Source organism: Betta splendens, chromosome 19 (genome assembly GCF_900634795.4).
Source record: "Betta splendens chromosome 19, fBetSpl5.4, whole genome shotgun sequence".
NCBI classification, from domain to species: domain Eukaryota; kingdom Metazoa; phylum Chordata; class Actinopteri; order Anabantiformes; family Osphronemidae; genus Betta; species Betta splendens.
Window position 1 is genome coordinate 9,234,893 of NC_040898.2, and position 26,354 is coordinate 9,261,246.

The 26,354-nt window shown below is 44.0% G+C and overlaps 2 protein-coding genes across 3 annotated transcripts; both read left to right on the plus strand.

The window, feature by feature from the left end:
- The first annotated feature begins 266 nt into the window (after window positions 1-266).
- decr2 (2,4-dienoyl CoA reductase 2, peroxisomal) lies at window positions 267-2,749 on the plus strand. 2 transcript variants are annotated; one of them, XM_029134114.3, is made up of 10 exons: window positions 267-455; window positions 654-737; window positions 838-906; window positions 1,105-1,156; window positions 1,255-1,390; window positions 1,561-1,685; window positions 1,768-1,861; window positions 1,948-2,052; window positions 2,180-2,432; window positions 2,554-2,749. In XM_029134114.3, exons 2-9 carry the CDS (start codon window positions 655-657, stop codon window positions 2,398-2,400), a joined length of 885 nt encoding a protein of 294 aa, XP_028989947.1. In that variant the 5' UTR covers window positions 267-455; window position 654; the 3' UTR covers window positions 2,401-2,432; window positions 2,554-2,749. The 2 variants fall into 2 exon arrangements, with proteins under 2 accessions (XP_028989947.1, XP_028989946.1); XM_029134113.3 differs by having other exon boundaries at window positions 2,180-2,368.
- Window positions 2,750-3,547: 798 nt separating this feature from the next.
- On the plus strand, window positions 3,548-26,023 carry rab11fip3 (RAB11 family interacting protein 3 (class II)). The gene is made up of 14 exons (XM_029134046.3): window positions 3,548-6,338; window positions 10,593-10,686; window positions 12,380-12,456; window positions 14,677-14,849; window positions 18,189-18,389; window positions 19,921-20,058; window positions 20,636-20,671; window positions 20,794-20,887; window positions 20,993-21,237; window positions 21,513-21,594; window positions 21,681-21,818; window positions 21,932-22,087; window positions 22,181-22,321; window positions 22,400-26,023. Exons 1-14 carry the CDS (start codon window positions 4,761-4,763, stop codon window positions 22,511-22,513), a joined length of 3,267 nt encoding a protein of 1,088 aa, XP_028989879.1. The 5' UTR covers window positions 3,548-4,760; the 3' UTR covers window positions 22,514-26,023.
- Window positions 26,024-26,354: the final 331 nt, after the last annotated feature.

Genomic DNA, 26,354 nt, shown 5'->3' on the forward strand with positions numbered 1-26,354 from the left:
TTGTTGGTGCAATCCTAGAAGTTGATGGGTTTTGGAGATTAGATTGAGAATGACAGGATTTTCCTTTGCTCCCTGGACTTAAATGACATTAACAGTCTGGCGTGATTTTTAAAGTTTAGTTTAGTTTGCGTCATTTCCTAATTTTAGTATACAATAATACAATATTTTAGTATTTGTGTATTCATTGTATTATTTTGTATATATTCTATAATAACACCCACGGATTTGCGCTCTTGAACGCACCTCGGACGGACTTCATTGCCCACAATGCATCACCAGTAAGCGTCCAAGGTACAAACTCGTTCCTGGCGTAAAAACCGAACGTAGCCGTTGTTTTCGGAGCAAACGCAAAAGCTTGGTTGGTTTGAACTTCTGCTTCGTGTCCGAGCCTTGTTGCGTTGCAAGAGTTGGACGGTTCTTCTGCAGAGAGACTAAAACCGGAGTCTCTTCACCAGGTAACAGCTGGCGAAAAAAAAGCTCAGCTCAGCGCTGATCGTCAAATACTGACTAACTGTAGGACTGATACTGTTTTACACAGTCTGCTGTAGAGATCAGTAGAGATACTTTTAAGTTCTTCTCAGAACAACATTCAATGATGTGTTGATCTATTATGTTGTGCAGCGCTTGAGTGATTGCATTCCATTGTTTATCAGTATGGCAGAGCTGCTGCCTGAAGACGTTGGGACAGATGACTGCCTGACTTCATACACACACATTTACAGTCCAGATCTACTAAAGTAAGAATGAAATAGGCCTCTAGCATTTCTTCATTCAACATTTTACTCAAATCCAATCTGCCCAAAGTGACCTTTGACAATTTTGCACTTTCTTTTTCAGGCATCAAGTTGCTTTTATCACAGGTGGTGGATCTGGAATTGGATTCAGAATAGCTGAAATCTTCATGAGGTCAGCTGACTTAACACAGAAGCAGATATTATGCGTGCATGTTCTAATATAATAGCAAACATTCATTGTTTGTCTGTAAACAGTGTGAGTGGACTTTAATCCTTCTACTTGGCTTATCTAACTAACTAACTAATTAACTTGTGTTATTTTGTATATGTAACAAAGTTGAAAAGAGTTAATAGCTAATCTTTCTGTCAGGCACGGATGCGACACGGTGATTGCCAGCAGAAACTTGGACAAGCTTAAAGAGGTTGCCATTTTACACAGCCCTAAAAGACATTTCCTCGACCATGACTGAATGCGCGTGAGCTTTCCTGCTTCATGTAACGCGACCGTGTCCTTCGCCAGGCCGCTCAAAAGCTGTCTGCTGCGTCAGGACGCCGCTGTCTCCCTCTGTGTGTGGATGTGAGGCAGCCTGAAAGCATCACGGCCGCCGTGGACGAGACGCTGCGGGAGCTGGGTCGTATAGACATCCTCGTTAACAGTGCGTGATGTGCATATTACGGTTCAGTCTTAGCCATGCAACACATCTGTTAGCATGCATTGCTGAGTTATGTATTTAAATGCAGAATGCTCATCTATATTTATTTGAAACTACTGTAAATTTTATTTATATTTATTATTATGTTTTTTAAATGTACTTTATTTTGGCAGATGCTGCTGGAAACTTCCTCTGCCCGGCGACCTCCCTCTCTTTCAACGGCTTCAAGACAGTTATGGAAATAGACACAATGGGTACATTCAACACCAGCAAAGTGGTGTATGACAAGTGGTTCAAGGTAGAGGGTGTTTTGTCTGTACCTTTATGCTTCTAGCTGTGCCTGTGCTGTGTCAAGCTATTTTTTATTGCGTGATGACCAGGATCACGGCGGAAACATAGTAAACATCTCTGCAACACTCGGCTACAGGGGACGAGCCCTCCAGGTGCATGCCGGCTCTGCCAAAGCTGCAAATGGTAGGAGCGTCTGATGTTGTGTAATTCTATCAACATGGCTATCTGTGCCTGTAAAGTCATGCACGAGTCCTTCGTGTTCTCACCAGACGCCATGACCAGGCACCTGGCTGTGGAGTGGGGGCCCAGTGGGGTGAGAGTCAATAGTATGGCACCAGGGGCCATATCCGGCACAGAGGGCTACCGTAAACTAGGTAACAATTTGTCATATACAGCATGTGGTCCTTTTATTACAGTGTTACAGCATGTCTATACAAGTCATCCAGAAGCTGTTACTGCTGGACCTGATGTTAAGTTCAGTTTATCACCGGAATCCCTCAGGTGGTTTAACAGCGGAGACTACTGGAATCTTCCAGTCCATTCCATTGCAGCGATCAGGCAACAAGACGGAAATGGCCCACTGCGCTCTTTTCCTGGCCAGCCCAGCGTCCTCCTATGTGACTGGAGCCATCCTGGTGGCCGACGGTGGGTCATGGCTGACCTCCTCCAATGACGTCTCCATGCTGCTGGGTATATTTTCCTCTAAATCTGCTAAACTGTGAACAGACGCTCCCCTGCCCTCCTCCTGACCAAGGTGTGTAGGAGGAGGTGTAATCAAATCTGGTCAAATCTGAAAAATGTAGTGATCTGACATAATTTGTATGAAAATAACAAAGAATGACCCCTATTAATCAACTTGTTTTTATTTCTTTCAGGGTATTGGTCACCTGAAAAGAAAAGAGACAAGTAAATGTTGAAATTAGGAACAGGTTGGGCTAATTTCCAGAACTACGATTCTATAAGTATTATGTGATTCAGGTCAGGAAGTATTGTCTTAAAAGTATAGTGTCTAAAGACTTAAACACTAACATACTTGATCAATAAAAACACATTTTGGTCTGTTGCCATTGATTTATATTTTTTATCCCTTTCATTTATTAGTAAAAACATTTATAATTATCCAGTGGTGACGCCAAATTCAAATTTCTTACAATTTGTTTTAGCTCCTGTACAAACAACTGTGTTGTTGGCCTAATGTATGTTTGTTGTTTGTGTTATGTTATATATCAAAGTTATTATGTTATTGTGAAAGATGAGCGAGCGTAGAGTGTTTAATGTAAGTTGAAGTAAGTCGAAGGAAAAAGTTGGCTGCGTGTAACAAATCAGATAAAACACAAGATGCCACCTGAAATTTGTATACAGCTCGTTCAACACATAAGCTGTAACCTGATGCGCCATGAGTAGACAATAATTGGCCTGATAATGAGGATGCAAGTCTTAATCCCCACTGGAATAAGGGAGCAGCAGGACGAGGCCTTAAAATAATAAAAAAATAATCACTGCCAATGCAAATCAGATGAGGGCGCCAAAACATTACAGCAGCTTCCACTTACAATCATCAACCAGTACATATATATATAGACTACTTAATATTTCAGTTGATACGTACTGTAACAATATAGAGATGAAGTGATCAACGCCTAAAGGGGGCTGAATATAACACATGCCCGTTACAAGAGTCCTCCAGCTGACCCTGAACTTTGACCTCATCAGGATCTGATGTTTATTATATTTTATATATTATAACTGTACATAGATCTTTTGTGTTATATGGCGATGGGTTTTGGGCACAAATATCAAAGCTGCCACATCCGATGGTACTGCGGGGTGTTTTGTACGCGTGCGTGAAACGTCAGCGTGTATGCGGCTGGAGGAGGAGGAGGCGGAGGCGGAGGATGGAACATTGCTGATGCTGATGCGAGAGCTTTCGGTGTCTGTGATCAACATCGGCGGACGGACTGGCAAACGATGGAGTCGTCTGGTCGCGTTTGAGACCGTCTCTGCTCCGTGACGGTTTTTGACACCGGACGCTGACGCGGATGTGCGTTTGAGGCGAGAGCCAAAGGGGGGATTCGAGGAGGAGAGGACGGTCCCGTCTCGTCTCGCCTCTCGCCTGGCCTGCCGTGTGAGTGACACAGGTGGATTGCAGCTGGATTCGGCCTCGGAGTGAAGACACAATCTCGGACTATCGGAGAGGTTTTACCTATTACAGCTGCCGCTTAACTGGTGTAGTATCGAGGCTGGGTTCGGATTCGGGTAGATGTGCGGGTTAGCAGGGGAGCCGTTGGGCTTGTTCGCTAGCTAATAGGCTAATTTCGCTAGCTAGTCGGTTAGCAGCCGTCTTGACCAATGGCACGAAAGAAGTGGGATGCTGGAAGGAGGAGTTAGCGCTAGTTGCTAGCATAAATTCATCCGAGCGGAGTCTGCCGCTGGTATAATTATCAACTCGCGGCGTAATGCTACGCTAAGCATCAACGTCTCCGCTCGAGGTTCGTCCGGGTCCGAGCGCACGTCGGCGCTTCGCTTCCTCGCTTCGGCTCCCGCAAATTAGCTCGCGATGGAAGCGATTAGATAGTCGGCTAAGAAAGCTAATGTTGACAAACATTAACGCGTTAATTCCCATCGCTTGTGACGCTTCTGTTTAGCTTATCGTTTCGAAACGTTATTTCGGGGCTTTGAGGCTTTTTTCGGGCAGGAGCGAAGCATGCTGACGTCGGATGTACCGAAGTTGGCACCGAGCAGCAAAGGACCTGCCGAGCCAGAAAACAACATAGTGAGTTGAAATGCATTTACCTCAGAGCAGGCGTCACTAGAGCTAAAGACGTTTATTGCGGTACAAATCCAGTTTCTGAATCCGGACGTTTTTAGAATTGGCTCCGGTACATTTTATGACGCCTGGCAGCACTTTAAACACAAGAGCACAACAATAATCGGAGAATTTTGAGTCATTTTTTTTTGAGATTGAACTGAAAATGTCTAGTGCCATTTAAACATGGCAATAAAGCCGATGAAGTGGATCATCAGTGAGATAAGACCTAATTCCACCTTCCATAAGTTTTGAGAGGAGGAGCTGCCGGTCCAAATGGAAGCGACGGTCCTGTCTGGCCCTCTGGGGCACATTCAGTGGGAGTCCGACCAGCCATTTCCTGTTGGATTTCATACACTGGATTCAGACAATGGAGGTGTGCTCTGTCAAAACAAGGGTGACCAGACAGGTTTAGACTTCAGGCATCAATCCCAGCTAAACGAGGATGGGAATGTTTTCCAGGACAAGCTGGTGGAGCTGGACAACCTCATAAATATGTCTGATCTGACGCGTGGCGATTTGAGGTTCAAGGAGGATTCCCGGGCGTCTCGCCGTAGCGTTCACATCGAGGGAACAGGTGAAAACGTTGATAGCACCTTGGCGTGGCTTTTTTCTTCCAGCGTCACTGATGACTCTTCCCACGAGGAACCAAGTCCTGCGCAGGAGGCCTCTCTTGAGACGGGAAATGCCCACAGTGCTGAGGCTGAGTTAATTGGTCTCAGCGAACCTGTCTCCACATCAAATCTTTCTGAAGGAAATTCCAAGATTAACACAGAGGATCCTCTCTTATTGGTAGATCTGTTCTCAAGTAAACCCCTTTGTCTCCCTCTAGAATCTGCAGGTGAGTTAAATTCACCAGGTATCAGCGAGGAGCTGGTCGACCTGTCACAAGACAAGCAGGCAGACCTCCCTCCGCCCCAGGACGGGCAGACGTTGTCACCTGAGAGCGGAGACAACGGTTTATTCCCCGATCAAGTGACCGATCTGCTCGTAACCTGTAGCACTACCCTGCCAGGTTCACCCGAGAGCCGCCTCCCGCACAACCATGTCAGCACGCCGCTGGAGCGTTCAGAAGGATCTGTGCCTTTGCTGGATTTAGAGATTCCAGATTATGACAGCAGTCTGAGCCTGTGCCCTGCCAGTGCCGCCTCCGTTTTCAGTACAGGTGCGCCCTCGCATTCATCAACGGAGCAGTCAGACGTGGACCATGTAGGAGCTGCTGTAACTACAAATCTGACTTTAGAGCAACAAGGTGAGAATGACTCAGTTGTTCTGGCTTTGCCATCGGAATCTTGTTCATCACGGACGGTGCCTGAGGTCAGAGATGCCATCATCCAGGGTGAATTCATCAGCGATGGCTGCTCTGTGGAGCAAGTTCCTGTGGATTTGATCAAAGACGAGCTTTGTTCAGAGGTAAAAAATCACAGGAATGAGGCAATGGCTTTAGATCTGTGTCCGACCGCTGAGGCCTGCGGTGAGGACACCTGGGACTTGAAGCCACGGGAGGATGTGCAGAATGAAAGTGTTCCCGATCAGACAATCAAGAGGGAAGAAGACCGGTTGACGGACACTCACCAGGTGAAGGAATCTGACTGCCATGAGGTGGCTTCGTTTGAGTTTTCACTTCAGGAATTAAGCACTTCAGAGGCTGTGTGGACTAGTGAGCAAACGGAGACACTATCCTGCTCTAAGATGGTGGTAGATGACTCATTGCCATTAGTTTCCACCGTGAATAGAAGGGAAGAAGACGTCTCGCCACTAAAAGCTGTGTTCGACGCTTTGGACCAAGATGGAGATGGCTTCGTTCGTATCGAGGAGTTCATGGAGTTTGCTGCTGCATATGGGGCTGATCAGGTGAGCTACCTTATTTTTCTGCTCCCTGCATAACATGCTGAGTGAAGCTTTGTGTAAAGTCCTATGAAGCCCCGTATACAAATGATTTATTATTGATTTTGTGCCGAACCTCTGAGAGCTTTCTACCCAACGACTGCGTAATTCAGTTGAAATCCATCTGGCTCGCTTTGCTATCAATAATTCAGGTTGCTTGGGATCCAAATCTGTTTAAAACTCACTAAATCAAGAAAGTTTAGTCAGATTGTAACGGCCGCCTAACATGCTATTATATATAACCCTAGTGCTCTGATGGATCAGTTAATGTAGTGGGTTCTGAAACTGGGGCCTTAATCGGAGTTAAATGTTCTAACGAGCTGCATCAGGCTTGTGCTGCTCTAATACATAATGAAGCCCCAGTAACACGATCCTCGCCCGGCTGCTAGTGTCGTAAACCAGCACTCTCTGTTTGGTTACTTCAATAACATCTCGTATTTGGTTGCCGTTTACTATTTCATACAGGTCTCAAACCTTCCAGTGTGAAAATCAAATCCAGTTCATTTATTGCTGCTTCCGTTTGTTCAAGTGTTGAAGAGTCAGACCAATCGTCAGCAGCTGAACACACTGTTTTCAAGTAACGTGCATACTCTATGTATTAGTTTGTATTTATTAAGCACTTAGCCAGGAAATGCGCTTACTTTCTATTAACAGGCTTCAGTTTAACTCTGACGGGTTTTGGTTAACACGGTGACCTTTGACCTTTGGCCGTGTTGCCAGCGCGCAAACAATTTCTAATCCCTTCGTTTCCAGTTTGCAGCACTTCTATTGGCCCGATGCGTCCCCTGTCCAGCCATACTGTAGGTATCTGTGGCTCCCCAGGCAGAGAATTGTGAAGGATTAAGAGTTAAATGTGTTTCCCTGAGTCAGTTTTGGTGCTGTCCACCGACCTCCGCGGCTCGTTTCAAAGGAGAGAGCTGAGCCTTTGTTACGGTAGACTCATGTAAATCAGCTCCACCTGATGCTTAGCTAGGCAGAGATAAAAGTAAAACATTTACATGACATTTTCAAATTTGTTTTCCGTTGTACTGCAGACGCTAGCAGCTTTTCTTCCGTTACTTGTGTGTTTTGTTCAGCCATCAGATATTTGGTTCCTAGGAGCCCGTACAGGAAAGCCCTCCTAATAAAGCAGGTTTGCCTTTTTCATTTACCGTAAGTAAAGCGACAGACAGCCTTATCTCCAGATAATGTGCAATGTTATATGAAGGATGTGACCTTTCGGTGGATTGGGCTTTTATTAGCAGAACACCGGGATCAGTGGGAAAGTCAGGCCTGATCTATCAACGCTTATACACACACGTTGTGGCTGCTTTTTCTCAGGTTGAGCATGGTTTGCACTTCTTTTATCAGCCTGGAAAACATGTGAATGTGCTGGTCATATCTGAATAAGCATTAGCCTGATAGGGCCTTGTGTTTTTAGTCATATGGCGATAAAAGAGCTTTGAATAACCTTCATGCCTGAGCCGCTCTGATCTGCAAAATCATACTTTAGACCTTGATGATAACACAACAAGGTGTTTTGGCACAGTGGCTGAAACCACAGGGTAAAATGTTGTAGCAATTTTAAAAGAATGCATAAATCATAAAATATATAGGTTACAGCACATTGTAAATGGGGTTATACGTGAAGTGGTAGCTTAAGGGCTAAGCTCAGGTTAGCGCAGACATTGCATATATAAAAATATCTGCTACCTGTCGCAAATGGTGGAAATGTAATCATGTGGCATTTGCATGCATGTTCATGTAATGCTTTTATGCTACGCATGCAAATGTTCCCAACCAGAATTATTCCAGGATACAAACGGGAATTTGTGAACACCCACACACACACACACTGTTGTGTAGCTTCAATATGAACCTGTTTCTCAAAACATGGAAAGGCTGCGCTACACTGGAGTCTTGACCTATCCTGCAGTCATGCACCAACTCTTCGAGTTCAGTTAACCGCCGCTCACTCTCTATGGTTTGCGCCCTGATTCTGCACAAAAGCCACGCTGCAAAGCATTGTGGAGGAGTCTCATGTCAGTCGACACTCCCAACCCTACTTTAGCTGGCCTCCCCCCGCACCCGCTGCTTTTATGCACTGCCCCCCTAATCCACAATGGAATGTCCCATGCCCTGAAACATCCCCTCCATTCAGTTCACTTCAGTGTGCATTTGTGTTAATGATTTACATTCAAAGATCTTTCTGACTTTTTTTTCAGCATCTCTCGTCAACCACTAAACCTATGACCATCGTTATCACAGTTTGTTAAGGAACAATTGTGAAAACCCTTTAGGGAAAGTCTCTCAGCAAAGGGTATTCTTCTTTTGGGGGTATGCACAACCGAGGTCTGTGTGGAGGCGGTCAGGCGTGCCCCAGCACTGATTAGACACAAATAGAGGAAACAGAAAAACCACAGTGGCTTCACTGCTCCACTAAGCAGTGGAACCGACAAGAGTTGCCTTTTAGTTTCAATTTTTTTAATGTACCACTCATCCATGCATATTGTAATAATTGTATGGTGAATTGCATTGTAACAAGTCCTTGAGGCAAAATGACTGAAGTGAAATCGGTCACCTCTAGTTTTTAGGTTAGACCTAGTAATAGCCATCAGGGTCTGCTCATTAAACCTGAGGGGCCTGGCACTGCTGTGCAGCCTAAGCTCATATATAGGCCATGAGTACTGGAGCAGCTTCAAACTGCTCTCTTTGCTTCACCTGTCATGTTTTTTTTTAATCTGGCCTGTGTAGTGGTGGGTTAAAATACTGCTCCAGAAGCATTAAATATTTCTCCTCTCTTGAGTATGTAAAAACTCCATCAAGACCACAGACACTCATTTGATACCTCACTCGCACCTCGGGGTTCTCACCTCAGCCAGCAACGAGTTTCTGATTAGATGCGTGGAACAAAATCATTTCCTGTGAACCGTGATGCTTCACTGTGAAATGGAAAAGCACAAGAGATTTAAACGCCTCGCCCTCACATATCTGTTCACAAGTACAATCCTTGGAAAACCCTTCCTCTTAAGCCCTCATCTTAAAGCTAAAGAATATAGCTGATCTACGTTTGCAGAGGCGAGATAGGACTTGGGTGATCTTTGATGCCACATTAACATTTCAGCGTTAAGCACCGCTCAGTGACATCAGCCTCTCCCCCTTTCCTCGCTAAATACAGCCGGGTTTTACGCACCAAACCCACATCATAAGCTGGCGGAGTCAGTTTATAAGAGTTTCAGCCTGCTCAGCTCTGGAGTTCAACGTAGCTAAGCAGATCAGCTTGATTATATATGTAACTGATATAATAAGTGTAAAGGAGGGAAGCCCCTGACTTGAATGAAGCTCTTGGTAAAATTACTTGTTCACATTGTGAATTTCACGAGTGATTGTGATTGTGATTTTTCAGTTCGCTGTCTGTGCTGCCAGTAATTCTACAGGTACAGACGTAAGTGCCGTTCCCAGATCAGGTCTGTGTCGACAGAGGAAATGACTGTAGCTTAAGCAGTAACCTGAAAAATGTGCCAGAGGGTTTGCACATGTGACTGGTCAGATTTGAGATTTAATTTAACATGCACTCAGTCGGTGTTGAGTCTTTATGCTCCGAGGTGTTGTGGTTAGTGAAGCAGATCCTCTTGTTGCCAGGTTACTGACTGTAGGAACATACAGTCTGTAGGTGCTCTTACATAATCCATGATAATATATTAGTTCATGGTGCTTTCTGTGCTGAAAAGACTGTGCTACTTTACATTGCGGCTGCATTTTGAATAAGAGTGTAAGTAAAATAATATTCGGGCAACGGAATGGATGGTAATGTTTTGTATAAAGGCTGGAAAAACTGGCCTTTGTACATTTTAATATTCTTGTAACGTTTATGTCTAGTAATATCAGGAACAGTTGACATCTGCTAAAGATGCTTGTCATGCGGAGGTCAGAAGTGTTTTATTGACCTCTTTTTGCTCTTGTAATCAGAATCTCTTTAAAGTGTGTCATCATGCAGTAAAAGGTCATGTGAAGAATCTCTTATAAATGTTATGCAGCTTATTCACAGTAAAACTGTGGATGTGTTCTTCCTCATGCTTTTCTCCTGTGGTCATTATGCAAACATGGCTGCAGTTGTTTGCCTTTTGTGCAGTGAACTTCATTACATCATCTGTACAAATAATGCCACGTCTGTGGTAGAACTTTTCTTTTTTCTTAACTGATGTAATGACATAATATTGAAATGTTATTTTTCCCGTTCAGGTGAAGGATCTGACAAAGTTTTTGGATCCCAGTGGCCTGGGCGTGATCAGCTTTGAAGACTTTCATCGTGGAATCTCTGCAATTAGCAATGGAGGCGAGTCACACATCTGTTTAAGCATGAGATTATGGTTGCAAACCTTTTTTTGTTTGTTTTTCTCCGTTACATTCTTGGTTTTTGCCTTTGCACATGAGCTCAGAGAGCTAAGGTTTCAGACTGACTGATTAATACATCTGCCTTGTAAAGTGCATCTTAAACAATGTCTCCTTTTCATCAGACACCTGCTGTATTGACATAGTTTACAGGTTTTGGAGACATTGCTACAACGGTGCACTGTTTGCCTCACTTGGCCCAGCTTATTGATTTGTAGTCTTTCCCCAGGCCTTCTGTTTTGTGGCGCTCCTCTTACACCATTAATAAGTCATTCGTTGGAAGGCATGAGATGCACAGACACATGGGCTGATTGGCGAGGTTTCACAGCAGGAGTGGTGGAGAAATGGAGTTTAGACAGAGCCCTATTTACCTGAATTATTTACTGTCCTCATTCTCTGCACTGTCCTCTATTTTTGGTCACTACAATAGTTGCAGGGTTGTGTTAGTGAGTTTGATTGAGATTCTTGTTGTTATCTTTCTAACAAATGGTGTAATCATGTACTTTGTTGAATCTAGCCCCTGATTACTGTACCATGTGTTCCATGACTGGACCTGGAAGGCAATTTCCCATTAGTGTGTGAAGATCGGACCTAGTTTGTAACTTCCCAAATCACTCACACCCTGCTGACAGAATTCCAGTAAGGGTGTAAAGGCAGCATATACTTTTCACTTCCTTTCAGCTGACCCATTGATATTTAGACCCTCTAGGTCTTTGTATCCTGGTTTTCTTCACTTCCCATGTAATATATGCGCTAAACTTGCTCTCCAGCCCCTAACCTGTTCTCTAGTTTCAGTGTACACTCCACTGCACTCCGCCTTCTTTCTGTTTGTTTTGATTCGCTGCCATTTTTGGTGGAAAGGCTTCCTTTTAAGAACGCGGAGTCTGTGGGCAATGGACGTGTTTTGGAGCGACGTCGTGGCTCTGGATGCGCTTGAAACTCTTTTCAAAATGGTTCAGGAAATGAATATGCTTTGATATTTAGACTCTAGATGTGCTGTCTAAACAGGAGCCAGCTGCTCCTGCCCAGCCGCGCTAGGTACACAGTCATTTAATTGGCCTGCTATGTGGTCCCGTCTCAAAGAGCAGCGTCGTACACAGGACCTGGCTGCACAAAACGTCTTTGGTCCACTGGCAGCTTTTAAAAACAGTTCAACTCTCTCAGGAGGGTGCTTTTCACGGCTCTGTTTACTAGCTACAGGAGCTGCAGTGACTGATGGGACTCCATCTTGTTGGCTGGTCTCAGGTTGCACTGCTCGCTAGCAACTGTTTTGAGCGGGGAACTGTTTGGTGTTGCTTTCAGGCCTTTTGATTGTTTTATTTCATCTATACCTGTATTGTGTTTAGTCTTCAGTTCTTACAATGGGAGCGTAAGAAGTTGTGTTTACCGTCACGGAACGTCATGCTCGGCTTGCTGACTGTAAATACAGCAGAGCAGGGTAGCTACTGTAGGACACGTGTGTGTGTGTGTGTGTGTGTGTTCCAAATGTTTTTTTTTTTCTTGTTTCAATTATAAAATTCACATTTTCATTTATCTACATAATTGTATAAGCTAAATCGAGCCTGGTGATATGTTTGCACAGCTTCTTAATTGCTGTGGGACTTAAATGTTCAACCTGTCTCGTTCCATGTCCTCAGGTCCGGAGCCACAGCTGTACAGTGTAAACTACAGTCCAGGGGACGGAGCCGTGGGCTGTCCGGAGGAGTACGACGAGGTGAGGCCCCACACAAGAGGCTTCGCCTCATTCTAGTTGTGCATGTGGTCCACTTGTTGTCCCGTTGCCTCTCATTTGCAGACACAGTAGCACAATGTGAATGTCAGCGCCTGAACTCCCCGTGCTCTCTCCCTCTTCCCACTGCAATTCTCAGAGCTATCATTACCACTCTGTGAATATTCCACAGGCAGGACTGCCTGGTTTGGCTGACGCTGGTTTGGCATCTGGCAGGCTGGGCGTGTTTGAGTATTCTTTGACAGATATTAAAGCAGCTGGAATGAGCTGGAGTTGTTACATGTGTGTTTTTACACTTGTGGTTAGCATATCTAGGATTCCTCTCACACGCGGAACTTGTATATTTAACCTTCATTGTCGCTGGCTTCCACAAAATAAGAATGTTTTGGGTATTGTGTTCACTGAGCGGTTAAGGACCGTGGTTGTTGTTCTATGGTAGTTGTGTACCTTATACATTATCAGCGCCCTCTCTTGACAGCATTTAAAAGTGCAGGTCTGCACACTTGAATAGAGTGCAAATGGATTCAGTCCACTTTAAGATATATTATTGGCTCAAGTGTATGAAATATGTGGAGTCCTGCTGCTTAGCTTATAGAATAGAAGTCTTTCATGTTCTATAGAGTAACACTGTTGTAGGTGAGTTTGAGACAATTGGAGATACAGTAAATGGTCTGTAGCCTGAATCATATGAGAGTCAGATGAACCTGTCCTGGGGTGTCCGACATCTGAAGCGTGTTTGATTCAGCCCAGATGCTTGATGGGATGTGTGATGCTTTTAGGTGTTTTCCAACAGAAGCCTGTTTGTTCTCAGTTTCATGACAACGCCTAACCGTGTGAAAACATAACCCACAAAGATATCATCAGACTGGTACAAGATCCAAACCAGAGAGCTCTTCACAACCCAGTAAGAAAAGGACAGAGCTTTTGGGGGGAAAAAGGTCATTTACTCCTCCAGCGCAGGTCCAGCAGAGTAATGGGGATGGAAACATGTTGTTTACAGCTTGTTTTTGACCTGATGCATTCAGGATGCTATTGCTACTGGTTACAGGAAAATGTCAGCAGTTTGTTAGGAAGTTTGTGCATGTTTGAAGCAATCACCACACCTGCGTGTGTGTCTGCGTGTGTATGTGCGTGTGTGTGTTTTTTTCTTCTTTCTGGGCAGAACTGGGTTCTTCTGAATGGCAGTGCTGTTCTAGCCCTGTTTGCTTTCAAAACAGTCAAGGTGAGGCTGTTCTGCAGGAACCTGGCATACGAGAAAAGCAACGCCCCATCCATCCTGTTTTTCCTTTACTGAATATTCTCTGTTGCTTGCAATGTTTGCAGTGCAATGTCTCATTTTATTTCATTAGAATAACCATTTAAAGAGCAACGTCTTCAGTGTTAATATTTTCTGCCAAAACTGAAGTAGTTACTTTCACTGCCTGGTGAATTGTTGAAGCTGTGGCAGGTTGTTGTGATTCACAGTACAGTACACAGCTCTCAGGGGCTAGAAAACATTGAAGTTATTCACCTCACCTTATTATCACCTCAGCTTGAATCCTGGCAGGAGCCGATTGAGCATTACAGCTGACTTTTGTTACTCTTTGGACTTTGTCTGTCTCCACCCCTATGACCACCCAGTGAAGCTGAACGGGGAGTTACAGTATTTCTCATTTTTCCCACTGACTCTACCTCTCTCGCTCTCTCACTCTCTCCGAGTGAAGACGAGGGAACAGAAAGAGGAGTTATTAGGAGGCTCTGATGGCAGGACGGGCTTCCTGTCGTTGAGACCAGGAACAAACAATGGTTCTGGGCACTGCCGGCAGCCCTCTGGGCTCTGCTCCTATTGACACTTTTATAATGGTGCGTAATGCTTTGGCTCACCTGTCCTCACTATTGCTTCACCGCTTTGATACCTGCATGTGGCTGCTTGCCAGTAGCGTCAGATGGTCTTTTCTGGCCTGTATGAATGTGTGGGGTTTGTGTCGAAGCCTTGGGATTGCTCATCTTCTTTCAACTTGTTGCTCGGAGGTGTTAATGCAGCAGGTTTTGCTTGGAACAGCCATCTGAAACGCCGCAGAAGGTTTCTGAAGCCTGTTTGTCCTCCACTTTTTGTTGGGCTGCTGGTGTGATTCTCCACCTGAATAGACGAGAACTTTGGAATCTGCTGTTGCACGTTTGTTGCTATGGGCACACGGTAATGTGTTTGTCGTTTCATTCCTTCAGCAAAATGAGGTGACTGACAGCGCATACCTGGGCTCTGAGAGTACCTACAGCGAGTGCGAGACCTTCACTGACGAGGACACGGGGGCACTCGTACCCCCCGAGATGCATGAGGATGTGGAGACGGACAGTGGCATCGAGGCCACCCTGCATGACCCTGAAGACAGCAGCAATAGGTTGGTAAAACGCTATTACCAACATGCACCCCCTGCTGGGGCCTGACCTTTAAAAGATTTCATTTCAAGGCCTAGTTTTCTTGTACTCAAATCTCTGTTGCCTTTCAACTCTGATAATTTTCTCCAACGGAACATTTTTCATTAAGTAAACTCTGTATGAACCTAGCGTTGAGTGCATGGACAGGCTTATTGAGAAAAGCCTGAGACATAGAATCATTAATTGTAATTTATTCTAGTGGTTGTAGAATTTACTGTAATGTGTGTCAGGTCTCCAGCTTGGGGTTAGCCCTGGAGTTGCCCTGCACTGGTCTTTTCACACAGATCATGTGATTTACGGCGCTTGCATGCCCAGTGCTGGATCACTTTGGTTCTATTTGGGTCACCAGACAGCCAGATTAAACAGAGGCAATAGACAGCCACCACCTTACTCACCCAACACCTTAACTCTGCTAGAAAAGCTGGTATTGAAAAGTGTTGAGTACTTTTTTTTTCCCCAGAACTTTTCATTAAATGCAGCTCCTCATGTACTCGTACATCATGTATTGTCACTGGCTATTAGAGGAGCTGTTTCACGCAGTCAGCGAGGACACTCGGTTTGTGTTGTTTTTGTACGGCTGAACAGGAAAGCTTATTCAGAGATAACTTGAAATGTGCACAGTGTAAGCACCCGAGACCTTGAACAGAAAGTCCCTCCATCATTCTCTACGCAATCCAGCGTGTGTCTGAGAGGAACATGATTTGTTCTGGAGTAAAAGAGCGAGGTTTGCTCATCTGTTCAAAGCTCTCAGGTTACGTCAGCTGTTATTGATTACAGTAAGTGGATTTTATCACGTACCTTCTGGCTGTGGATTTGAAATTGTGCGGAAGTTGAGGAATTATCTTTTGACTGAAAGATGTCAAGTTATGTCTGTTAGCATAGGCATTATGTTCTAAAGGTTAAATTATTGCAGTAATGGTCTTCCTCTTGACTCTTGCATTCCACATCCCTTGAAAATGACCTTGTGTGCGCTGAATATGTGGCTTTATTTATTGTCGCTGATACAATATTTACATCTGCCGAGTTAGTGTTTAATATATAAGTACTTACTTGAACCCCCTTTATTTTAGTTTGAATGACCGAAGAACCTTGTAACTTGCTCGTTTCTATTGTAGGTGGACGTTCTTGCAGATAAGGCCCATGTACAGTATTTGTGCCAGTGTTGATGCAGTAGTGAGGCCAAACACAACGAAGCGTAGCACAGTCAAAATATATCTGCTGACAATGTGACATGTCGCTTCGTGACTGATCGGAGTAGTCTGACTGACGTGGAAGTGTTTTGCCTTCCCATTCCATGACCGAGCCTTGAATTCCAGGAAGTGCTGAGTGTGCGCTGCTTTTGTCGTTGTAACCCTTTTTTTTCCCCTTTGGCATGTGATTATCTGGTTCCCTCTCCTTGACTCACTCCTAGGTTTTCCCTTACAAAGTGACTGGAAAAGCTAATACTCGCAGACTATGACTCTCAATGTTATTTTGTTAATATGAACGCAAATTACGTTTATATGAAGTGTATATCGCTGCCAAAACCTACATTAAAGTCTTGGATTTAGGATATACTGTCGACGGCCAAAGTCAGGGATTTAACACTGACTGTAAAATATTGAAATAAAGTGGCCATTAAGGGGAATTTTGCCACACAGCTAGCGTCCAGCCAACTGCGCCTGCAAGTGTTTTAACACTTATTCAGTGTGGGCGTAAATGCACTGGACTGGGGATTAGGAATCTAACAGGATTAGCCTCCCCCACCCGCCTCTGTCCTACCCCTGTGTCCCCACACACACACATTTGGTCCTTGGATGGCCAGCATGACTGTCTGTTGACCGTTGCTTAGCCTCAAATCTGATTAACCCACTCACAGTCGACCCTTTCTGGTGCCGCTTCAAGTCTTGTGGGTGGCACAGACGATGCACCATTACCCGTTTTGTTCTATAGATCGTCAGCTCATCAAGGCCAAAGCCGCCGCTGTTTTTAAAGCCCAGGCGGCTTCCTTCGCTCCGAGCTGGGGAGCGCTGGTTTTGTTTTTAGCCGGTGGGACTCTTGAAACTTCAGGATTCCGCTCTGGTTGTCTGGGGTTTTAACTCCAGTTGCTCCACGGCTTTCACGCCAGAGCAGCGGAGGGCGCCTGAAGATGCGCTCTCTCTCGTCACCGTCCCTCTGCGTGAGGGACCTCAATATGGGGCCAAGCAGTAAAAACAGTAAAGGGTAAGTGGCTTTAAAACTGGTGGTGCTGCTGCTGCGTGTCCACTTCAGCCCATTCTCTTTTTACAGTGTTTAGTGTCTGACCCATATATCCATATATCAGGGTATTGTCTTCTTTTTGTCATAATTTGTCGAGAGGACACTTGACTTGCTGAGTAGAACTTCCTCATCCTGTGTGTGTGTGTGTGTGTGTGTGTGTGTGTGTGTGTGTGTGTGTGTGTGTGTGTGTGTGTGTGTGTGTGTGTGTGTGTGTGTGTGTGTGTGTGTGTGTGTGTGTGTGTGTCAGGAAACTTTTTGCAGCTTTCCCGTTAAACGAAGATCACTGAGTCTAAGGAGTCTAGACTCTTCTCGTCTTAACAGTAAAGATTTTACTTGAGTCGTGTAAGACAATCTGCCTGTTAACAAAGCAAACGTAGCAGCAGCTTGTCTGAGGGCAGATCCAGGCATCCGTTAAGCTTGTCTCACAGTAAACTCCACAACGGTTCCTCTCACATGCCTCGAATTGTTGCCACCCTGGTTTTACAAAACATGTCGTTTCCGCCTGTGCCGGCTTTAGGATTACTGTGAACTAACAGATAGTCTTTGAATACAAGTGATTGTTGAACTTGTGCAGATTGCTGCTGTTTCTGGGGGAAGATTAAGTGTACTTGTTGGGGATTTACACTGGGCTCTGGGCATTTCCAGGCACAACAGCTTAGATCCAGCCTTTCTGGAATAAGTTAACCACACATTGTATGCTAAGTACCGTGGCCTGTCTATAACCTTTACATGGAGTCAGAATAGGAACCTTGCTGGACTGGAATTGTGGGCTCTCAAATACATATGTACTCTTTTTTCCCCAGTTGGACATTTATTTTTATCCTGTAACTTTGGCTATAAAGCTAAAGTAAAGTAAAGGTGTGTGTGTGTGTGTGTGTGTGTGTGTGTGTGTGTGTGTGTGTGTGTGTGTGTGTGTGTGTGTGTGTGTGTGTGTGTGTGTGTGTGTGTGTGTGTGTGTGTGTGTGTGTGTGTGTGTGTGTGTGTGTGTGTGTGTGTGTGTGTGTGTGTGTACACAAGTGACCAGACATTAACACACTGTTTAATTTTTTTTACGTTACCTTTAGGTTTTCCTTGAACTCTGAGCTCCACAGCCACTCTCTGGTGACGGTCATCGGTGGAGAGGAGGAGCACTTCGAGGACTTTGGGGAAAGTAACACGTCCGAGTTGCTGGTGGAGAGCAGCGTGGAGGGGACAGAGGGGGAGGGCGACTCCCCTGACGGGCCTCCGCCTGAGCATGTGAATGGCTCCTCACTGCTCTCTCCTAGGTACGAGTTTTCCTTCAGTGCACATGGATTTGAATAATTTTGGGATAATGCAGGACTATTTTCTGCTTTATTTCTATGGCAGGCAAAAGTCATTCAGAAAAATAAATGGCTCCAATATATAAGTGGGTGAATATTAATAACATAGGTGATCCCGAGTCGCTTGAGTAAAGGTTTTATAGTCAGGGTGTTAAAGTGATCTGCAACAGTTGCACAGTTCAGACATTTCAAGGAGCATCCAGAAACCTTCCCCTTTTCAAAATGCAGACAACAAATACACACAAGTGCAATTTGTGGCACAGTCCTTATGCATTGAATCTCTCACTGCAGCCTATTCATAGCCGTCTTTCTCCTCCCCCTCCTTTTGCTTTCAGAGACTCTCAGCCAGATAATTCGCAATTCCCGTTTGGGTAATATTTCCATAACTGGCCTCGCCAGGAAGCTCTTACCGGCTAACTGCCCAGTTTCTAGAGCCGATTGACAAGATGCTGTTTTATCCCTATTAAAACCATCACTGCAGTACAAAAAAACAAACTCATTGTGTTTTACCGTACTGTTTTCTAGGAGTCAGAGTTGTTTTTTTTATATATAAGCTTGGCTGTTCACTTAAATGATCTTCACGTGTACTGTCTGATGTCAAATATACATTCTATAAGAACTAAAAATATATATTTTTTTAACATTTTCTCAGTGGGACAAACCGTAGGTGAAAGATTAAACCACATATAAACAGAGATCTTTCTGATTAAGTTCACTAAATCATAGAGACACATAAAAAACAAAAAAAAAACTCCCACATCCCACAAACTTCACCCACTCTGCAAATGCGTCACTGTGTTTTGAGCCGGCCGTGCACATTGTTGGCGCATGTGTCAGAGCTGCCTACACACACTCCCACATCACGGCACAGCAACCCAACAGTGCAGGTTTATGTAGTCAAACACGCCACAGTAGTTAATAATTAACGGTCACGCTGTCAGAAGAGAACGACTTCATATGGCAGCGCGTGTGACCGTCAAGTGACACTCGCTAAAAACGGGCCACGTGATGCAGCGTTTGTGCCTGCGTATGGAGAAAGCTGTGCCAGTTAGTTGCATAATTTAGACCTGAGCTGTCGAGTAGTCGAGGCGATGAGTGAGGAGTACACACAACCATAAAAGCATTGATCTTGTTTATGGTTCTTTGACTTTTATGTAATGCGCTGGTCCCTGGTTTGTAGGTTCTCTGAGCCCAAAGCACAGGTTGAAAAGAGATGAATATCTGGCAGCTGGGGAAAATTCTCATCAGCTGTGAAGTGAAACACATTCTTTGTCCTCGAATGTTTCGCATCATGACACTATCCAAAACCAAATCACACTCTCACTGCACCGTCTGTTTCATGTCTCCCTGGCACTTTACTCTTTCAAACTCTCTCCTCCGGATCTATTAATGCTCACGTTTCCTACGGAGCTGTCATGTCCCACCCTAGTGCACCCTCTTGTTGTCTGTCACTCACCTCTTCCTCCTCCTCTTCCTCCCTGTTTCCTTCTTCCAGCGCACCTGCTCCTCTCCCTGATTGCTTTCAGAGCTTCCTCAGGGAGGAGGCGCTGGACTTTTTCTGTAGCCAGTGTCACAAACAAATAAGTCGTCTCGAGGACCTCTCCACTCGGCTCAATTTCCTTGAGATGACTAGGTAACATCATTCACACCCCGCTCCGAATCTTAGTCGTGTGAATGTGTTTGCAGTGCAGATTAGATGCCGTGTGTGTGTGTGTGTGCATGCCGTGTTGAGATGACAACACAGGGTGTGTTTCTCGTGAACTGTGGATGCACACGCGCATGTTCTGTGGGTTTTTATCCCATCTGTTTTTTCCCATTTGCTTCTTCCTTTTTGTTTGAGTTGCAGTGATAGAATTTAGTATTTATTTGTTAGAAAACTCATTGGAAGTCATTTACTGTGGTGATGATGCACTTCCCACTATTACATCCATGCAAATGGCCGCATCATCCATAATAAGCATTGTGCTTATGTGATGATAAGACTACATATTTCTCTTAAATGAGCTTTAAGCTTTAATGAGCTTTTTTAAATGAGATTTATAATCTTTTAAAGTTTCCACAGGTAAGTGATTTCTTTTTTTCTGTTTTTGTTGTGGCTCAACCATAGAATCATGCGGGGGGGTCGGGGGGTACATCCGGGAGATGTTCTCTTTTTCCTCTATCCTTTTTCCCTTCCTGACCATTTGTCCTGTTGTTGTCTCTCCAACCAGTGCTGGCAAGAGACTGTCCAGTAAGAAAGTGGCACGGTAGGTTGAATAGCTCTGGTTTTGCTATGCTATGGTTTATGTTCCTATCACTGTAGTAATACATGTGTTGTGTGTAATACATTGTCAATGCTCAAAGTGTTTTTTATTTTTCCTGCCTGCAGACATCTTCTCCAGAACAGCTCAATGACTCTGGACACCATGAGTGACTTAACACGGGACATCCTGGAACTCGCGGACAATGACATCACCGACAAGGTGACAAACTTGACATTCCTCTACTTGCACACACCCTTTTTTCCATCACTACCGCAACAAAATAAAGCTTTAGTTCACGTTTAACCATCATTGCACCTTTGCCAGGTGCTCCTGCTTGAGCGCCGGGTAGCGCAGCTGGAGAAGGAGTCTGAGGCCTCGGGGGAGCAGCACACGCGTCTGCGCCAGGAGAACCTGCAGCTGGTGCACCGGGCCAACGCACTGGAGGAGCAACTGAAGGAGCAAGAGCTCTACGCTGATGAGCAGCTGCAGCAGGAGACCCGACGCCACAAAGAGGCGTTGAGCAAGCTGGAGAGGGAGAGAGGGCTGGAGCTGGAAAACCTGCAGGCCAGGTGAGCTGGAGAGGTGGCAAGAAATTATATAAGCCAATTAACAAACTCTGGAATGTTTTTAGTACTGTGTCTTTGGTCTTTTTGGATAAATTGTATAGGATGTACTATGTTATAACAATTTGTTGACCAGTGTGTTGTAGCTTCATACTGCCACCATGTGGTTTTTGTCTGCTATTGGATATAAGCCGTCTTTATATGGTTTAGCAGAAAAACATTAACAGAGCAGATACATTAAATTAGGTCTGAATCTCTAAAAGTCTTGTATTTGTTTTTAGGCTTCAGCAGCTGGATGAGGAGAACAGTGAGCTGAGGTCCTGTGTTCCCTGTTTGCGAGCAAACATAGAGAGACTAGAAGAGGTTTGGTTTGGTTTACTCCCAGCACAACTTCACTTTCCTGACTTTTACAATGCATCACCGCCTCAACCTTTTGGCTTTTTTTTTAGGAGAAGAGGAAACTACAGGATGAAACAGAAGCCATGTCTGACAGGTTACAGGAGGAGATGGAATCACGCAAAAAGATGGCTGATAAGCTGAGCCACGAACGGCACCAGAATCACAAGGAGAAGGAGTGTACTCAGGAGGTAGAACCGGGTTCTTTAGGGGTTTTTTCCCTATGATTATAGTTCTGTCTCATTATTATTTCCTCGTCATTCTGTATGATTCTGAGTAATGTCTCAACGTATTTGTACCATAGCTTATCGAAGATCTGCGCAAACAGCTGGAACACCTACAGCTGTACAAGCTGGAGGCTGAGGCAAAGAGGGGGCGATCGCCTGGGGCAGGGTTGCAGGAATACCAGACACGCACCCGTGAAGCTGAGCTGGAGCAAGAGATCAAACGACTCAAACAGGTACAGTAGCACACGCACACTTTCATCTTGTCATTCCAAAACCCTCAACCAGACATTATTGGACAACATACTTAAAGTTCTACGCTTCTGCAGGACAATCGCAGCCTGAAGGAGCAGAATGATGAGTTAAACGGCCAGATTATCAACCTGAGCATCCAGGGAGCCAAGACCCTGATGTCGGCGTCTTTCTCCGACTCCCTGGCAGCTGAGATCAGCTCGGTGTCTCGTGCCGAGGTAGGTTTAGAAATTAGAATTCCTATATACGTGAATTAATAATCTGTTCTCCACTGACTTTGGTCTCTCTGATTCTAGCTTATGGAAACTGTCCACAAACAGGAGGAGATTAACTACAGACTCCAGGATTACATTGACAAAATCATTGTGGCCATCATGGAGTCCAACCCCTCCATCCTGGAGGTGAAATAGATGCACTGCAGCTAGAGGGCCATGCACAGTGGCTTAAACAAGCCTACCAGGAGGATGTAAAAATATCCAGTCCATCGTTTTGGTAGAAAAAAAAAAAAACTAAGACGCACCCCACTCATTCAACATCCTGATGTTCATGTCTGTCAGTGAAATATAAGCTATTTTTAGTTCGATATACTTTGCTCTTATAGCATACTGTATGTGAGCACTTGTGTGTGTTATTTCTTCTAAAGGCACTTGGGTTCTGGTGATGTCCATGTATTTGGCTAGAGGGACCTGAGTTTTCTGTGTTGAGTGGATGAATGTGTAGATGTGTACCAGAAGTCAGTATAATTTAGAGCCCCCCCCCCTCTGGTTTGATCTGATGAGATACCTAAAGGCCTTAAAGGAAAGGTGATCTAAAATGTACATACATGCATCCATGCTTCAGTTCTGTCACTGGCATGGTAACTGGGTCGTGGTCTCCTGAACCGGGCTGAGTAGTGTTTTAATGAAAGTGACAAAGTCATATGAAGCTCTGGTCAGGATAGATTAGTCTGCTGTGCTGCAACCAGCATCAACAACAGTGTGTTCTATCCCTAAATCCAGTAACACGTCTTTCCAGTGAACCCAGGTGAAGGACATTTCGAGATGAGGAGAAATGCCTGGAGGGTTTGTTTGTGTGTGTGTGTGTGTGTGTGTGTGTGTGTGTGTGTGTGTGTGTGTGTGTGTGTGTGTGTGTGTGTGTGTGTGTGTGTGTGTGTGTGTGTGTGTGTGTGTGTGTGTGTGTGTGTGTCTGTGTGTGTGTCTGTGTGTGTGTCTGTGTGTGTGTCTGTGTGTGTGTCTGTGTGACGTGCTGCTCTGTAAAACATTAGGGTTTTTAAAAGAGCTTGTGACACAATATTTCCATGTGTTGTTTTTTTTTTGTTGTTTTGAGATGAAGCAATGGTCTTGGCGCTCAGGTTGGCTGGAAACCTCTCCCTCTGAGGAGTGTTTGATACTGTAAGTCAAACATATCTCACAAAGTAGACTGACTGGAACTGACGAAACTATCAAACTGAGTTAAATGAAGGGAAACCAATGAGTTCTGGTATCTAGTTTCATTGGTACAGCCCACCTGAGCCCAATGTTCTCTTGCTGAATGACTCCAGGCTACCAAGCCTTTCTGTGATTTTTATTATCACCAAAAATGTTGTTGATGCTGACAAATGTTCAAATTTGACAGGTGTATGTGAAGAATCAAATGCTTGTATTTTGCACTACGTTTTGTTTTGACTTTTGTGTTGTTTTCATGATAGACAACGTTTTGTGAAGGGATGAACCTTAAAATGGAAGATAAACTTGTGAAGGTACACTAATATCGGAAGTACTGAAGGAAGGTGTAATCGGCAGCCACGCCTCAAGCGTTTTCATTTCACGGTGGTTTTAGCCTCTGTTGCGCCGGCTAGTGGTCTGATTCTTCTTGATCCAAGCCTGATCTGCAGATGTAATACTGGAAAACGGGGCAGGCTTTGGTAGCAATAACGGTAAACGGTGAAGGGCAGAACAAAAGCGAACCTGCCCTCCATTCTGCTGCTGAAGCGACATGACTTTCTGAATCTCTATGGACTGGCACTGGATGGACGCCATGCTTCTACGTACTGTGCAGCCAATAGTACTTTGGACATTTCTTTCAGACTCAGAAACTGGACACAAATGTCAGGTTCACCCTTCACACGTCCTGACGGATTCCTGTCTGAGCTCGGGGAGGCTGCTTTTGTCCAAACAGCGTAGCGCTCTGCACCGCTATGCTGAGATTTTCTGTTTCTCGCCCCCTCTTCACCCTTTTAAGTCTCACTTTCTCACTGCGCTTCTTCACTCGCCACTCCCCGGGAAAAAAAATGGCCTTGGATGTAAATGACTTGTAAATGTAAACTTTTTTCTACACTCATTCTAGATTCTAGGTATTTTTATAGTCGGAAAAAGGAAGCAACATTTCTTGTCTAATGCTGAGAGACAGCTGCCTGTATTCCTCTCTAGCATGTAGCGTGTACAGCATACGTCGGGTTATTTCTCTCTTAACTCACAAGCAGATATTTATTCATCATTTGACACAAACGACAACTCGCACTCTGATCTGTTCCTTTAAAAATATATTTGTACATTTTGAGTTCACGCGGGGAGATTAATTCATGGTGAATGAGTCTGTGGGAGAATTTATTCACTTACTGTAAGAGACTTGTTTAAAGCAAAGTTATATTGTCTGAGTGACTCTTTATTGTGCACACTAGCTTGAATGTGACCTGCTCAGAGTGGTCATGTGTTGATGTCGCTGCACTCTTCCATAATGCTGATACAGCTTTGACATCTTCAGGGTTGTGATTTTTATGGCAGGTATATTGGCATAGTTTGCAGTTTCTACAGTTGTCTTCCCAGATGGAGTCATGTACTGCATGATAACAGATTTTTTTTTTTTTTTTATTATTGTATAATTCTGAATCAGTTGTTTGACTTGTGTTTAGGACTGACAGACCATGTGCTAATATCTGTTAGTGGAGTTGTAGAGGTTGTAAGATCTCGTAATGACACTACGACACGCGGCACCTAAAACCTCATATCCAGGCTCGCTGAGTTCAGCTTTCTGCCTTTTAGTGTGATAGGAGGTTTATTACTTAATGCTTTTAGAGGAAATGAGGGAATTGTTTCTGCTTTACGAAGAGGAAAATTTATATAACAGTTTCTTCTCTTTGCTTCATATTTTTGTTTGTTTTTGACAGATTTGATGAGTAACATGGCTGGCAACAGAATATCTTGACAACAGGCGAGACCAGAGCTGATAAAACATTCCCTTTTCGCAGAGATGTAGGTGATTGCACTTTAAGCTGATTGAGTAGGTTTGTTTTAAAATTTAAAAATGACCAAAGACATTTGTTCAAACTGATCATTTTCTCTATCAGGGTCCTCAAACATACACATGGTAACAGTTCACTGTTCTAAAGGAAACCATGAATTAATGGGCTCTGCTTTCACTGAAAGAAAAAAGAAACTCACCTGTTAGTCTCAACACTGTGCCTCTGTGTCTCAAACTTTGCCTCTAAACTAACCTGATGATGAGCCCTGAGTAAAGCACTGACCACATGACTGTCAGTTTGTTAAATTATAACGATGAAATCTAAACTGTAAATATGAAATGTCATTTTTGTGAACTCTCGTTTCTCTCTCACACTCACTCACTTCCACTGTCCAAAGAAAGTTTGCTCAAGGCACAAACATCACTATCTGAGTAGTGGATGCTTTGCCATTATGTGACATGGGAAGATAATGATAATACTGTAGAAAAGAGAAATTGTAAAGGTAAATTTATTCCTATTTTCAAAGATAAATGTATAAATTATAACAGTATTGGTTACATCTGTATATTATTTTTTGAAGATCCCTAAATGATCGAATTCTAATTGTTACTGGAAAATTATAATTTCAGTCATTGTAAAAAGAGAAAATTTAAAGGTAAACAGTGAAAGTAAGGTTAGAAAAATAAATGGAATAAAATAATCCTGTGTCGTTTGTCCTTTTTTCAAGTCTACATTCTGTTATTTGCATGTTTGCACATTTACAGTAGGAGTTTATATAGCTATTTTACCGTAAAGCATATGCATATGATTTATTTTAATTTATAAAACTTCATGTCTTAATCGACTGTCAGATGTTTTAGTTTTGTAGTGTTTTTCTATTTAAATACTAAGATATGCACTTAGTAAATGTATTGATTTGCAGTGTTTTATTGTTAATTAATTTAAATTTTCTATCAAACATATAAAAACTACTACAAATATACAGATTAATTCAGATGTTACAAATCATAAAGCCCTTCTATAATATGCCA

Excerpts from the sequence above, each read along its gene's own strand:
- decr2 (XM_029134113.3), top strand. The coding sequence starts at position 655 with ATGGCAGAGCTGCTGCCTGAAGACGTTGGGACAGATGACTGCCTGACT. Across the intron at positions 1,686-1,767 it reads TGTATGACAAGTGGTTCAAG|GATCACGGCGGAAACATAGT; the intron begins GTAGAGGGTGTT and ends CGTGATGACCAG. Across the intron at positions 1,862-1,947 it reads CTCTGCCAAAGCTGCAAATG|ACGCCATGACCAGGCACCTG; the intron begins GTAGGAGCGTCT and ends TGTTCTCACCAG.
- rab11fip3 (XM_029134046.3), top strand. The coding sequence starts at position 4,761 with ATGGAAGCGACGGTCCTGTCTGGCCCTCTGGGGCACATTCAGTGGGAG. Across the intron at positions 20,672-20,793 it reads TCCAGTAAGAAAGTGGCACG|ACATCTTCTCCAGAACAGCT; the intron begins GTAGGTTGAATA and ends TCCTGCCTGCAG. Across the intron at positions 22,088-22,180 it reads AGATCAAACGACTCAAACAG|GACAATCGCAGCCTGAAGGA; the intron begins GTACAGTAGCAC and ends ACGCTTCTGCAG.